At 59.8% G+C, this 13,123-nt stretch overlaps 1 protein-coding gene across 1 annotated transcript; it reads left to right on the forward strand.

The window, feature by feature from the left end:
• Window positions 1-310: 310 nt before the first annotated feature.
• On the forward strand, window positions 311-6,212 carry WDR73 (WD repeat domain 73). The gene is given in 12 exon segments (XM_086615383.1): window positions 311-379; window positions 601-668; window positions 1,079-1,167; window positions 1,866-1,954; window positions 2,602-2,669; window positions 3,832-3,936; window positions 3,939-3,992; window positions 4,870-5,000; window positions 5,002-5,036; window positions 5,038-5,246; window positions 5,824-5,957; window positions 5,959-6,212. Coding segments are annotated over 12 exon segments (1,155 nt in total). The 5' UTR covers window position 311; the 3' UTR covers window positions 6,064-6,212.
• Window positions 6,213-13,123: the final 6,911 nt, after the last annotated feature.

The following is a 13,123-nucleotide window of genomic DNA, read 5'->3' on the forward strand; positions in this document are numbered from 1 at the left end:
GGCATCCGGGCTTGTACCAGCCACGGTGTGGCCAGCAGGACTGGGGAAGGCCCCGAGCCACAGCACGGGAGGGAAGGCCCCGGGCTGCGCCAGGGGGGGTTTAGGTCGGACACGGCGAAGAATCCGCCCCCCGACAGCGCCGCGGAGCCGTTTCACGCCGGGAGGGCAGCGCTCGGCCCCCGCGGCCCCCTCCGGCCCGAGCGGCCCCGACGCCGCGGGGCCCGGCCCGGCCCGGCCTGCCGCCGGCGGCAGCGTCACTGCAACGCGCCGCCGCGTGACGTCAGAGACGCGCCGCGCAGGCGGGCGTTGCCATGGAGGCGGTGGGCGCCGGGGAGGAGGAGGAGGCGGCCGACGAGTGGCTGCTGCAGTCGCTGCGCCTGTGAGGGAGCCCCGGCCCCGGTCTCGCTCCCCCGGTCCCGGCCCCCCGGCCCGGCCCCGATCTCGCTCCCCCGGTCCCGGTTTCGGTCCCCCGGTCCCGGCCCCGGCCCTGGTCTCGCTCCCCCGGTCTCGCTCCCCCGGTCCCGGTCCCCCGATCCCGGCCCCCCGGCCCCGGCTCCGGCCCTGGCCCCGCCAACCCGCCGTCGCTCCCTGCCCCCGCAGGTACGAGGACTTACACACCTTCGAGCTGCAGGCGCCCACCCGCGTTATCGAATGGGCCCGGGGGAACCGTGAGTGCGGGCCGGGCCGGGCCGGCTCTCCCGGAGGGGGTTAGAGGGGCTGGAGAAGGGAGGCGGGAGGCCGTGGGGTCGGGCCGGGCCGGGGCCCCAGATGGGAGGCCGGGGCGGAAAGGCAGGGCCCCGGGGGAAGGGCGGACTCAGGCCGAGGGGCTGGGGCCGTGCTGAGGGTGTACTGGGGCTGTACTGGGGTTCAGCCCGGGCGGGGGGTGTACTGGGGTTCAGCCTGAGCTGGGGGCTGTGCTGGAGCTCAGCCTGGGCTGGGGGCTGTGCTGGGGTTCAGCCTGGGCTGGGCCTCTGGCTCCAGGGTGACTATATCTCGAGGGTCTGGCTCAGGGAAGGTGGGCCAGGCAGCGGGGGGGCATCCCTCACCATGTGCCTGGTTCTTTATCCCCACCTCCAAGGAGTCTGCGTAGCCGGGTACGGACAGTCTGGTGGGAACGAGATCCTGCAGCTGCTCCCACCGCCAACGCTGCAGGTGAAGGAGACCCAGGTGGGTGTTGCAGCCAGGGTGGCACCAGGTCGCTCTGTCCTCCTTGCCCTGGTGCCTCAGAGACCGGGCTGTGCTGCCTGGGCTTCACAAGCTGTTACCTGGTCTCTCTTGCTTTGGCAAGGGCTTGGCCAACTCTTGAGCAGCTCTGGTTGGCAGGTAAAAGTCACCCAGCTGCTGTCGGGTTGAGGTAGCACAGGTTGGCACGCCAGGCATGTAATCGTGCTGCTCTGTGGGCAGCTTGTGCTGCAAAAACTTCATCTCCAGGTGTGTGAATGAAAGCGTTTCGTGGGGAAATAGGACAGGTGAGGACACCCAGGCACATGAAGAAGGGACTTGCTGAGACATCCGAGCCTGGGGGCCACACTGCTGACCAGTGAGGTTGGCTCTTGGGTGGGTGACCTCTACACTAAAGCAAAAGGTGATGTTTGGTCGCTGGGTAAGCAGAAAGCTCCTGAGCCAGACTTGCACGGATGGCCACGAACCCAGGAGGAGCTCTTGGCAGCAGCTTTCTCCATCTTTTTTCCTCTTAACTATTTTGGGATCCTTCAGTCCTGTAGCTCCTGTTGAAACAGGCATTACTGGACAGGCAAGAGCTTTACCGAGTGCGTGTCTTGTGTCTCTCTCTCTTTTCATGGTAACTGACCACACCAAGCTCTGCACGTTCCGTGTGAAGAAATGACTTTGCCTCTGATTTCCAGGGCCTGTGTCCTGAAAGGGATTTCAAGGTGGAATGTGGTGGATTCTCAAACCGCCCAGTGTACAGCCTGAAATACGTGCCAGACACCAGGTATGGCTATGAGGTCCTGCCAGGGTGTGGTGGAGATGGAGAGGGAGCTTGTCCACTGAGAGCCAAGCCCTTTTTCCTTGCCTGCTTCCCAACCCAGCTGCTCAATCCTGCCAGCTCTGAGAGCAGCCTGAGTCTGGGAGGGGGAGTTGCTGGCTGGTGGCACGTAGCGGTAGAGGAGCCATCCATCGGGGTGCTCAGGAAAACGGAGCACACCCCGCTGCTGTGGCACGGGAAGCTGTGGTGGGGCATCTCGTGGGGCAGCTGGCAGGGCAGCTGAAGCTGCTGCTGGATAACTGGAATCCTCAGCAGAAAACCACAGGGGCTGCCGCCGTTGATGCTGGCTCACCAGGGATCCCTCCCTACCCCACTTCTGAGTAGCAGGGACCTGTGTAGCTTCCTTGCTCTGCCTTTGCCATCCCTTCCTTCTGCATTCAGGAATGTGTTTGCCTGGGCTGTGTAAAGCACCCTGGCATCAGGAGTTCTGGGATTATGGTCCTTATGGCCCCATCTCTGCTCCAAGCAGGAGTGCAGGAGGAGTGACAGAGCACAGCCGTGCTCATCATAACCAGTTTGTCCCAGGCTGGGGGGAAAAAAAAGTTTGTTTTCTGCTCCTGAAGGGTTTTGTGGGGTTCTTTTTGTTTCCTCAGCTTGCTGGTGACGAGTGGCCCACCAGACAGCTCCCTCCAGGTCTGGCAGGTGTCAGCAGAGGACTCAGGTAAGGGAACATGTTTCATAGAATCACGGAACGGTTTGGGTTGGAAGGGACCTTCAAGATCATCCAGTTCCACCCCCCTGCCATGGGCAGGGACACCTTCCACTACACCAGGTTGCCCAAAGCCTCATCCAACCTGGCCTTGAACACTGCCAGGGATGGAGCATCCATAGCTTCTCTGGGCAACCTGTGCCAGTGCCTCAGCACCCTCAGAGGGAAGAATTTCTCCCTTAGATCCATTGAAATCTCCCCTCTTTCAGTTTAAAGCCATTGCCCCGTGTCCTGTCACTACATGCCCTTGTCCAAAGCCCCTCTCCAGCTTTCCTGTAGCCCCTTTAGGCACTGAAGGTGCTGGAAGGTCTCCCCGAGCCTTCTCTTCTCCAGGCTGAAACTTGGAGTAGTTTCTCAATGTAGTTTCTGAGCTTGAGTAGTTTCTCAGTGTAGTCGTTGCATCAAGCATCTCCAGCTTCCCCTTCTTCCTGGGGTAAAATGAGGAGAGAAGCAGTGCTCTCCTCCGTGGAGGTCCTGGGTGGCTGCCCTTGCATGGCAGAGCTGGAGAAGGGCACGAGCCAAGTGCCTCTGACAATTCCAGTGGCTTGGAAAGAAAGGGACTCAACGGCACAACCTCGTAGGGGAATGAGTTGGTTTTAGACCTGTCCCCGGTGGCTTTCCACTTCTTCGTGAGCACTTAGTCATGGAAACAAAACCCTTCATCATGTAGTTGGCACAGCATTCCCTGAGTAACTCGCGGGTTTGAAGTAAGAGCTCCGTACGCCACCTTTCAGGTTATACCACGAACCACCTCAGGTCTCCAAACCCACGTCTGCCCAATTCCGGAACAGGATGGCCGTTGTTTGGTGCCTGCTCTTGTGAAACGTGTTGAAACCACCAGACAGGAAGTGCAAAACGCTGTTAGACACTTTCTGATTCTTCTTCCTTGAAAATAAACACCTCAACTCACAACTTTCCATGCGTTTTAAATGGCTTGTTGTCAATCCTCATGGGATGTGTTGGGATTCTGGAGGGGAGGTTGGTCATCATGGGATTTCTGGTTGGTTTGGTAGGTTGCTTTTAGCTCTGCGAGGCGTCTTGGTGAAACAGCTTAATCTTGTGGATCTCCTGACTCCTGATGTGTTTTACAACTGCTTGCATCTCTTTCAAACAGATGTTATTAAACCCATAAGTGCCATACCTACGGAAAATGGCACTGGGCAACCTTGGGCGAAAATTGCAACCATTTCGGCCAGAGCCCCATGGGTCCTTCACGGCTCGGACTCGACAGCGTCCAAGTTACGGAAGTTGAATCAAGGAAAAAATGTCTACATGGCAGGTAGACATGCCATGATTTTTGGCAAGTTGGGGTTTGGCTAAGGGGAGGGTAACTGCTCAAGGGGCAAACGTTCCACTGCCTGGGTGCTTCCAAATGTGTGTCAGAGGGTTTGCAGAAAGTACATGGTCTAGAGGAAAGAGGTTACGAGGCTCTGGTCCATCTCCAGCTTCTCCTTACTCCCATGGCAGTGATTCCTCAGGCTTCTGCCCCAGGGTCTGGGCACTACAAGAGCACCGTGGATGGTTTCAGTGCCCAGAATCCTGCTGCTGTCCATGTTGTCCCAACGAGGGAGGTGCCAGCCCTGGAGTCGCATCCCTCGGGGCCGTCGAGTTCCGAGCGAGCTCGTGTTACTCTGTGACCTGTCCGTGCGGGTGGGCGAGGGACCGTGGCAGCCTCATCCCTGGCTCCCTCACCTCGGGGGGCTTAATCCAGTTTGTTGGGGGTCCTGGTGACCATCTGCCTCCACCTACGCCGTAAGATTCCGTCCCCGCACACCTCATCCCCTGGGGAGGAAAACGCCCGTGTCCAGCAGCCGTAGCCCAGCGCGAGTCCGTGTGTCCCTGCAGGGCTCAGTTCCGTGCCACAGGGACTCGCGTGGCTCCCGCTGCCAGGGGTGGTGCTGTCAGAGCCCTGCTCAGTGCCCAGCCCTGTGGGCACCGCGAGTGGAGCCATGCGAGTCGTGAGCCTGCCTGTCCCTTCTGCCAGGGGGTTAACATCAACTTTTGAGGTGTGCCCGCTCCTCTTGAAGATGTGGCATTGCTGGAAGCCGCTTCCAGGGGGCAAGGCTGGAGATCTGCTCTCTCAGACACCATTGCAGCAGAGAAATCCTGCCAGCGCTCCTCGTGGCACCTGAGACCTGCCTCTCTTTTCCAGCCTGCAGAAGAAACGGCGAGGAGCTCAGCGGCCTGGCGTTCCTGGATTGCAACACGCTGCTGCTGTGCTGTGCCAAGGGGCCGCTGTGCCTGGCCGACGTTCGGCAGCCGCGGGATCCTTTGGAAGCCGCCTCCGTCCCCCTCGGCGCCGTGCGGCGAGCGATGGTGCTGGAGTCGGGCACAGACCTCAAGGCTCTGACTCAGGCTCCTGGCCCGTAGTTCGCCTCTCGAGCGGAGGGCACCTCACCCTCACAGATGCCAGGAAAACCTCGGAGCCCTTGGCATCAGCAAAGTGCAGACTTCCCTCTCCCAGCTCCGGCACGGAGTTCCTGTGCGTCTCCTGGGCTCCTGCTCTGGAAGGCTGCCTGGCTGTTTCAGGTATGTGATCTACCTTTTCCAAGTAGGGATCTCCTTTTCCGGATGCTTTTTTTGATCTGTGTTTCTGTCGAGGTCTGGTTCAGCCCATCTTGCCCTCAAACAGCCCAGTTAGGGGCTGGTCCCTGGAGCCAGCAGAGAGTCAAGCGAATCATCCTCTGCAGCTGCATCTCTCCAGTAACTACAGAATGGGCCTGGATGGGTTCTGGGGGGTCTCCCACTTCCCTCACCGGGAGAACAGAGACCCCGAGCCCTCAGCAAATGCTGCCTAATAGCACCAGTGACAGCCTGGCCCCAGGGCTGCTGCACTGATGGGACCAGCTGGGCAGCACGGCTGCCTCGTGGCCAGAGCGTTGCAAATTCCCATAGTGAATCTGCAAGCTTTTTGCATCTGGGCAGGGTTCTCCTCGACAGCTGTCAGCTGGAGACAAGCTCCTCGGAGGCTTGGAAGCTCTGCTGTCACTGTCTGGGCCTTTGTCCTCATTCTGTCTCGACAGCCCTGCTGGGAGAGGAGCGTGAGCCTGGTAGGACCGGAGCGAAGCCATTTACTCCTCAGTCTCTCGGATTCCCTTTTCTCCAGGATTTGATGGGACCGTGCAGGTGTATGACGCGCAGAGCTGGGACGGCTCTGGCAGAGAAGCAGAAACCCATCTTATTCACAAAGGGCACGCGTTGGGTGGAGCGGGCAGCGGCGGAGACCCTCCCCTGGTCACGGACACACGCGTGGCATCCGCAGAAACCGAGAACCTTACTGTCAGCAGCGAGCGACGGTTCCCTGCACGTTTGGGACTGGGTTCAGCCTTGTGGGAAGTGTGGGTAGATGCTACTTGCAGTGAGACGGGGTGTGTTTCCTGTCCATGTTCTACTTTGCGTAGGCTGCGAGGAAGCTGTTAGCAGCGGATGCTGTTTGGAGACAGTCGTGGTGAAGAGAAGCAACTGTAAAGAGTCTTGTTTTGATACAGTAAAAAGTTTGGGTTGTGTTACTTGTTCTCCGGTGTACCAGCCTTCAAAGGTTGGCTGCTGAACCTCATGGAGTTCAACAAGGCCAAGGGCAAGGTCCTGCTCGTGGGTCAGGGCAATCCCAAGCACAAGGACAGGCTGGGTGGAGAATGGATGGAGAGCAGCCCTGAGGAGAAGGACTTGGGAGTGATGGTGGATGAGAAGCTCACCATGAGCCGGCACCGTGCGCTGGCAGCCCAGAAAGGCAACCGTGTCCTGGGCTGCATCCAGAGCAGCGTGGGCAGCAGGGCGAGGGAGGGGATTCTGCCCCTCTGCTCTGCTCTCCTGAGACCCCCCTGCAGTGCTGCCTTCAGCTCTGTGGTCCCCAGCACAAGAAGGACATGGAGCTGCTGGAGCGGGTCCAGAGGAGGGCCACGGAGATGATGCGAGGGCTGGAGCACATCTGCTCTGGAGACAGGCTGGGAGAGTTGGGGCTGTTCAGCCTGGAGAAGAGAAGGCTCCAGGGAGACCTTCCAGCACCTCCCAGTGCCTAAAGGGGCTACAGGAAAGCTGGAGAGGGGCTTTGGACAAGGGTGTGGAGTGACAGGACACGGGGCAATGGCTTTAAACTGAAAGAGGGGAGATTTAGATTGGATCTAAGGAAGAAATTCTTCCCTCTGAGGGTGCTGAGGGCACTGGCACAGGTTGCCCAGAGAAGCTGTGGCTGCCCCATCCCTGGCAGTGTTCAAGGCCAGGTTGGATGGGGCTTGGGCAACCTGGTGTAGTGTAGGGTGTCCCTGCCCATGGCAGGGGGGTTGGAACTGGATGAAGGTCCCTTCCCACCCAAACCACTCCATGATTCCATGGCTGTAGTAGCAGCCCGTGGTTCTGGTCGTGTCCCACAGCAGAGAACACCCCGCCCGTCATTTTCTCACAGGCTGGTGCCGCGGCTGCACGGCGCTTTTTCACAAGAAAACCGACCAAAAAGCACGAGTACGGTTGGAGGAAACGGGGATGTTCCGGGGTGTATTTAACCCGTTGCTTCCAGACCTGAGCACCCAGGGAAGGGTGTGCACCCGGGGGGTGTTGCGTTCTCAGCGGTCTCCGCTCAGGAAGTCGTGGCGCGACCGCGGCTGCGGAAGGAACAGGAACGGCGTTTTTAACCCCTGCCTGCTGCGAGCTGCGCCCTCCCCTCTGCAGCCGGAGAGGAGAAGGCCTGAGTGTCCCTTGGCTCTTCTCCCACCGCCTGGGAAGGTTTTTTTTAATTCTGATGAGCTAATGTGATTTTCCTGGGCTTGAGGAAACCGGGCGATAACTCTCGCACGGCCTACGCTGGTACCGAGATGTTGAGGGAGGGGAAAAAAAAAACCACAACCAACACTTCTCTCTTTCCTCCTGACGGCGAAGGACAGCGTGTTTCACCGAGGAGCTGTGTTCCCCATCCCAGCACCAGCCTCGGCCATCCTCCTGCTCCTGCGGGTGAAATGGGGGGACCGTACCCCCCGTTCGGTGCTTTGTCACCTACCGAAGCCGTGGGTCTGTGGCCCCACCAGCAGCGATGGTGGCTGCACCAGCCAAGAGAAGAGCCTGTTTGAGCCAGGAGGAGCTGAGCGCTCATGCAGGAGCACCTGGTCCTTCTTACACAGCCTTGGAGGAACCCCAGCAAAACCAGTCCAGCCATGCCGATGCCAGACTGGTGGGAATTCCTGCCCCAGGAGGGCTCCTGGCTTTCCAGGCTCTGTGTGTGCTATGGAGAATGTGAGCGTGCTCTTCGCCTCCAGGTTCAGGAGTGGGGTGGTGGCTTTTCTGGTCCAAGCGGGGAGCATGTGCGGTCCCAGGAAGGGCAGCGTGTGGCCGATGGGGACACGGACATGGAGGGTTCCTCAAGAGGGATCCTGGCGCCCCAAGGGGATCTTTTCTGAGCACCCCTGAGAGCGGGTGGTTTGGTAAATGAGGTGCACAGCTCTGCTCTGCCAGCTCCTCTTGGCTCCTCCTGAAGCCTTTGGATGGAAACAGTGACCAGGGTGAGGCCTGGCGCTGGAGGACGTGGGCTCTGAGGAGAGTGACCCGAGGGCGGAGCACCTCTGCTCTGGAGACAGGCTGGGAGAGTTGGGGCTGTTCAGCTGGAGAAGAGAAGGCTCCGGGGAGACCTTCCAGCACCTCCCAGTGCTAAAGCGGGCTACAGGAAAGCTGGAGAGGGGCTTTGACAAGGGTGTGGAGTGACAGGACACGGGGCAATGGCTTTAAACGGAAAGAGGAGGAGATTTTGATGGGATCTAAGGAAGAAATTGTTCCCTCTGAGGGTGGTGAGGCACTGGCACAGGTTGCCCAGAGAAGCTGTGCTGCCGCATCCCCTGGCAGTGTTCCAGGCCAGTTGGATGGGGCTTTGGGCAACCTGGTGTAGTGGAGGGTGTCCCTGCCATGCAGGGGGGTTGGAACTGGATGATCTCTGAGGTCCCTTCCCACCCAACCCATTCCTGATTCTATGGGGGTGACCGCTGGCATCTTCCCAGCAGCCAGGCTTTGTCTTCCTTGCCGTCTCCTTTGCGGGGACGCGGTGGGGGAGCTGACGAGCCGCAGCAGCAGGCCAAGCCTGACCCCCACCCTCGTCGCCGTGACGCGGGTGGCGGCGGACGGGCCAGGGAAGCAAACTTGCTCGGATTTCTGGAGAAACGGGGCTTAAGCAACAGCACAGTTTGTACTCATGTAAACATCCTTTTTTTTTTTTTTCTCTTTTTTTCCCCCGAAAATAACTTAAGCCTTGTTGTCCAGCTTGAACCAGATTTGACAGGGGACTGGAGACGTCCAAAACATTTAAGTACTTGCAGCTGCCGTGGGAAGGGATTATGCAGGGAGGAGGGATCTGCCTCTAAACGTGCGCTGGAGCACTCGCGCCGGGCGGTCCGGGCATCGCCTCTGCCAGGAAGGCACCACGGGGACCTTGTGGCAATGCCAGGATGGTTGATCAGAGTCCGGGTGTGTGGCTGCGGGGAGCTCGGCTTTGCCAGAGCCAGATTTGCCCTTGGTGGGGAAGGTCGGGACCCTGCCCCCAGGACACCCCTGGAGATGGAGCGACTGAAGGACGGTCTCTCCTTCTCCGCGGCATCGGCGTGGGAAGGGGCAGCTCGCAGCTGCCTTGGGCATGGATGTGTCCAACCTCTGCTCTCTGTGGGACCACGGAAGGTCAGCCAGGTACCTGAGGCAAGACTGGCCACAGAGGCGTCCCTCCTCTGGTTTAAGCCCAGGGCAAGGCGTCACGGCTGGGGGAGAGCGAGCAGGCTGGACACCCAGGGCTGGAGAGACGTTTCCCAGCAGGGGAAAACGGATCCGGAATGGTGTGTGGATGTTGGCCAAAGCAAGCTGTGCTCTGGGTTCCTCCTCCCAGGACGAGTCACGCATTTCTGTGAAAACATGCCCAGAAGTTGGGGGGGTTAGTTATTCGGCTTATCCCCCCAGTCCCGGCTCCTCCTGCTCCCAGGGAGGATGGTGAAGCTCACGGCAGCATCAGCTCCCCAGTTCCTGTGTGCCAATTCGATGGGATTCTAAGGCAGAATTCTTCCCTCTGAGGGTGCTGAGGCACTGGCACAGGTTGCCCAGACAAGCTGTGGCTGCCCCATCCCTGGCAGTGTTCAATGGCAGGTTGGAGGGGCTTTGGCAACCTGGTGTAGTGGAGGGTGTCCCTGCCCATGGCAGGGGGGTTGGAACTGGATGATCTTGAAGGCCCTTCCAACCCAAACCATTCCATGATTCTGGTTGCGGGGAGAAGCTTGGCACGGGCTGGTCTCCCTGGATCTCAACAGGGGCAGTGCCTGCGTGTGCCCATCCCCCTGCGCCGGAGAGGCTGGGACACCTCTGTTTGCGCTGGGACCACCCAGATTGCCTTGTCCCAGACAGCAAGGACGCAGACTTGTGTCCATCTCTCAGCACGTTCCTGGGAGTCGTTCCCTCCCTCTGTAAGCCTGGATGGGATCGCACGCACCGGAGACGCCTCGGCTTTGACAGGCTCCATCTGCTGCGGCCATCGCGTTCTAGATGAGCGGTGGTGGTTGGTCATCTCGGTGGTTGGTCTTCCACTCCTGGGTGGAAGGGTGTCGAGCGCTGCAGCTCCGACGCTCTTGAACCCACCACCTGTGAGGACTCTCCTCAGCAGGACGCAGGCTGGACGTTGCTCGTTTAACGAGTATCTCGTTAGTACGCCGCGTGAGCAGGGCACCGCGCTGGCCTTGCAGTTAATTGCCAAAATTATGCCCAGTTCCTGCTGCGGGATAAACGGAAGACCTTCGGCTCTTCCATGGCTCCCGTTGAAAAATCTGGGTGTCTCTGCGCCCCAGGGAGAGGCGTCATGGGTGCTGCGAGGAGGGGACAGAGTGGGACAACAGGGTGGCTCCGTGGTGCAGCCGTGAGGAGGGCAAGGGCTGCCTGCTGAGCCCAGAGAGAGGGATCCCCTGCGGTGGCCGTGGCCATCTGTGCTGGTCATCTGGGACAGAATCCCAACTGAGGGGAGATGCCGGTGTTCCCGAGGCAGGGTACAGCCCGGCGGGAGAGAATCATAGAATGGGTTGGGTTGGAAGGGACCTTCAGATCATCTCGTTCCAACCCCCTGCCACGGGCAGGGACACCTCCACTACACCAGGTTGCCCAAAGCCCCATCCAGCCTGGCCTTGAACACTGCCAGGGTTGGGGCAGCCACAGCTTGTCTGGGCAACCTGTGCCAGTGCCTCACCACCCTCAGAAGGAAGAATTTCTTCCACAGATCCCATCGAAATACTTGAGAAGGATGGTGGGGAGGTGGGGGAAGGGCTCTTTACATTAGTGTTGGGTGATAGAACAAGAGGAAATGGGCATAAGCTTAGTCAGGGCAGATTCAGGTTGGATGTTAGGAAGTATTTTCCTTCTCTGAAGGGTTGTCAGCCACTGGAATAGGCTGCCCAGGCGAGGTGGCTGAGTCCCCATCCCTGGATGTGCTTAAGAATAGGGTGGATGATCTACTTAGGGATATGGTTTAATGGGGATTAGGGGATTGGTTGGACTCGATGATCTCTAAGGTCTTTTCCAACCTAGAAATCTATGAAATCTCCCCTCTTTCAGGTTAAAGCCATTGCCCCGTGTCCTGTCACTCCACACCCTTGTCCAAAGCCCCTCTCCAGCTTCCTTGTAGCCCCTTTAGGTACTGGAAGGTGCTGGAAGGTCTCCCCGGAGCCTTCTCTTCTCCAGGCTGAACAGCCCCAACTCCCAGCCTGTCTCCAGCAGAGGTGCTCCAGCCCTCGCATCATCTCCGTGGCCTCCTCTGGCCCGCTCCAGCAGCTCCGTGTCCTTCTTGTGTTGGGACCCCAGAGCTGAAGGCAGCACTGCAGGGGGGTCTCAGGAGAGCAGAGCAGAGGGGCAGAATCCCCTCCCTCGCCCTGCTGCCCACGCTGCTCTGGGTGCAGCCCAGGATTTGGCTGCCTGGCTGCTCTCAGGGGAGTGGCACATTGGTTCCAGCTGCGGTTCCCGCTGGCGGGCGCCCGGGCAGGATGGGCTGGCACTGCCTGAGCCTTTTCTCACCCCACATTTCCGAGGTTGGCCGAGAGCACCGGGGCGGTGGGAGCCGTACGGATCGTGCCGGAGCAGGAGGCTCTCCCATGCTCCCACCCCACCCCTGCTGTGCCAAGAACCGGCTCAGTGTGGCATTTGGGCATCGCTTCGGGTGGTTTCTCCGGCAGCCCGACGCTCGCAGGGCACACCGACCGCGGGCACACCGGTGTGAGCCAAGGACACGCGCCGGGCTGACATCCACCCGCTACGCCGGGAGCCAGGGCACGCCAGGGGAGCGCAGACACACGGCAACGCGACATCTCCTCCAGCAGATAACGTGGTTTGGGGGCTGGGGAGGGCAGACAGCCCCTCCCAGGAACCCAGCGGGCTGTCCCAGCTCCGACATACGGGTGGTGAGTGCTGTGGAACGCCCGGGGCTGGAGCTGGGGACCCCCCCCCTGCTCGTTAACAACCTGAATAATTAATTTCCCAGTGCGGAAACGTGTGGCTGAGGAGCAGTGGGATGCTGTGATGGGGACATCTCCTCTCGGGGGGCTGCGTTTGACTCTGTGGGTGTGGGGGGTCGGGGGAGGTGAGAGCCTCCGACCCCCCCCAGCACCACGTGCCGTGTTGGAAGGAGATTGCCAGGACCAGGTCAGCTCCCCCGCCCTGAGCCAAACAGAAGGGTCCAGGCGCTGGGACTTGATTTTATTATTATCATCTTTTTTTTTTTTTTATTATTTTTTTTTTTTTCTGAGTTTAATAAACTAGAATAATTTATTTGACAGAACACAGAAACATCACGGATATGGTGGAGGAACCGAAGAAGCAGGTTATCGATGACCAGTACAAAGAGACCACTTTACAAAAAGAAGTACCACGCTGCCATCAGCTTTACCCAAAAATAACGAGGTGGGGGGGGGGGGGGGCTCAGCTCTGCACCCCCCCGGAGGGGTGGGGGGGACAGCTGTCCCCACGGGCTGCTCTCAGATGAAACGCAACGGCACAATAAATACTGGGAACGGCCTCTGGGATGGGGTGGGAGACCCGAGCCCAGTGCTGCAGTGGGGGTCCATGGGGTAGGGGGGGTGGTCCCCGGCACCCAGCGAGGGAGCCCTGGGATGGGCACCGCCATGCCGGGTGGCACAAGCATCTGGTGAAACACTGGGTGGGGTGGTAAACGCCAGGGTCCCCTTCCCCACTCCAGACCCCAAATAGGTGCTTGACCCCATGCGGGGTGGGGGGGGGGACATCAACCAGGGCAGCTCTGCGGCTCGTGGGGGGCCAAAGCATCCTGGTGTAACGGCGGGATGTGTCCACCTCCTCTTCCGGAGCAAAACACGTGTGGCTGAGGGCAGCGAGCCCCGGGGGCCGCGATGGCTCGGAGCCCCCCGTGCCAGCTCCGCGGCCACCGACCTCCCCGGCCC

Source organism: Tauraco erythrolophus, chromosome 1 (assembly GCF_009769465.1).
Source record: "Tauraco erythrolophus isolate bTauEry1 chromosome 1, bTauEry1.pri, whole genome shotgun sequence".
Lineage (NCBI taxonomy): Eukaryota > Metazoa > Chordata > Aves > Musophagiformes > Musophagidae > Tauraco > Tauraco erythrolophus.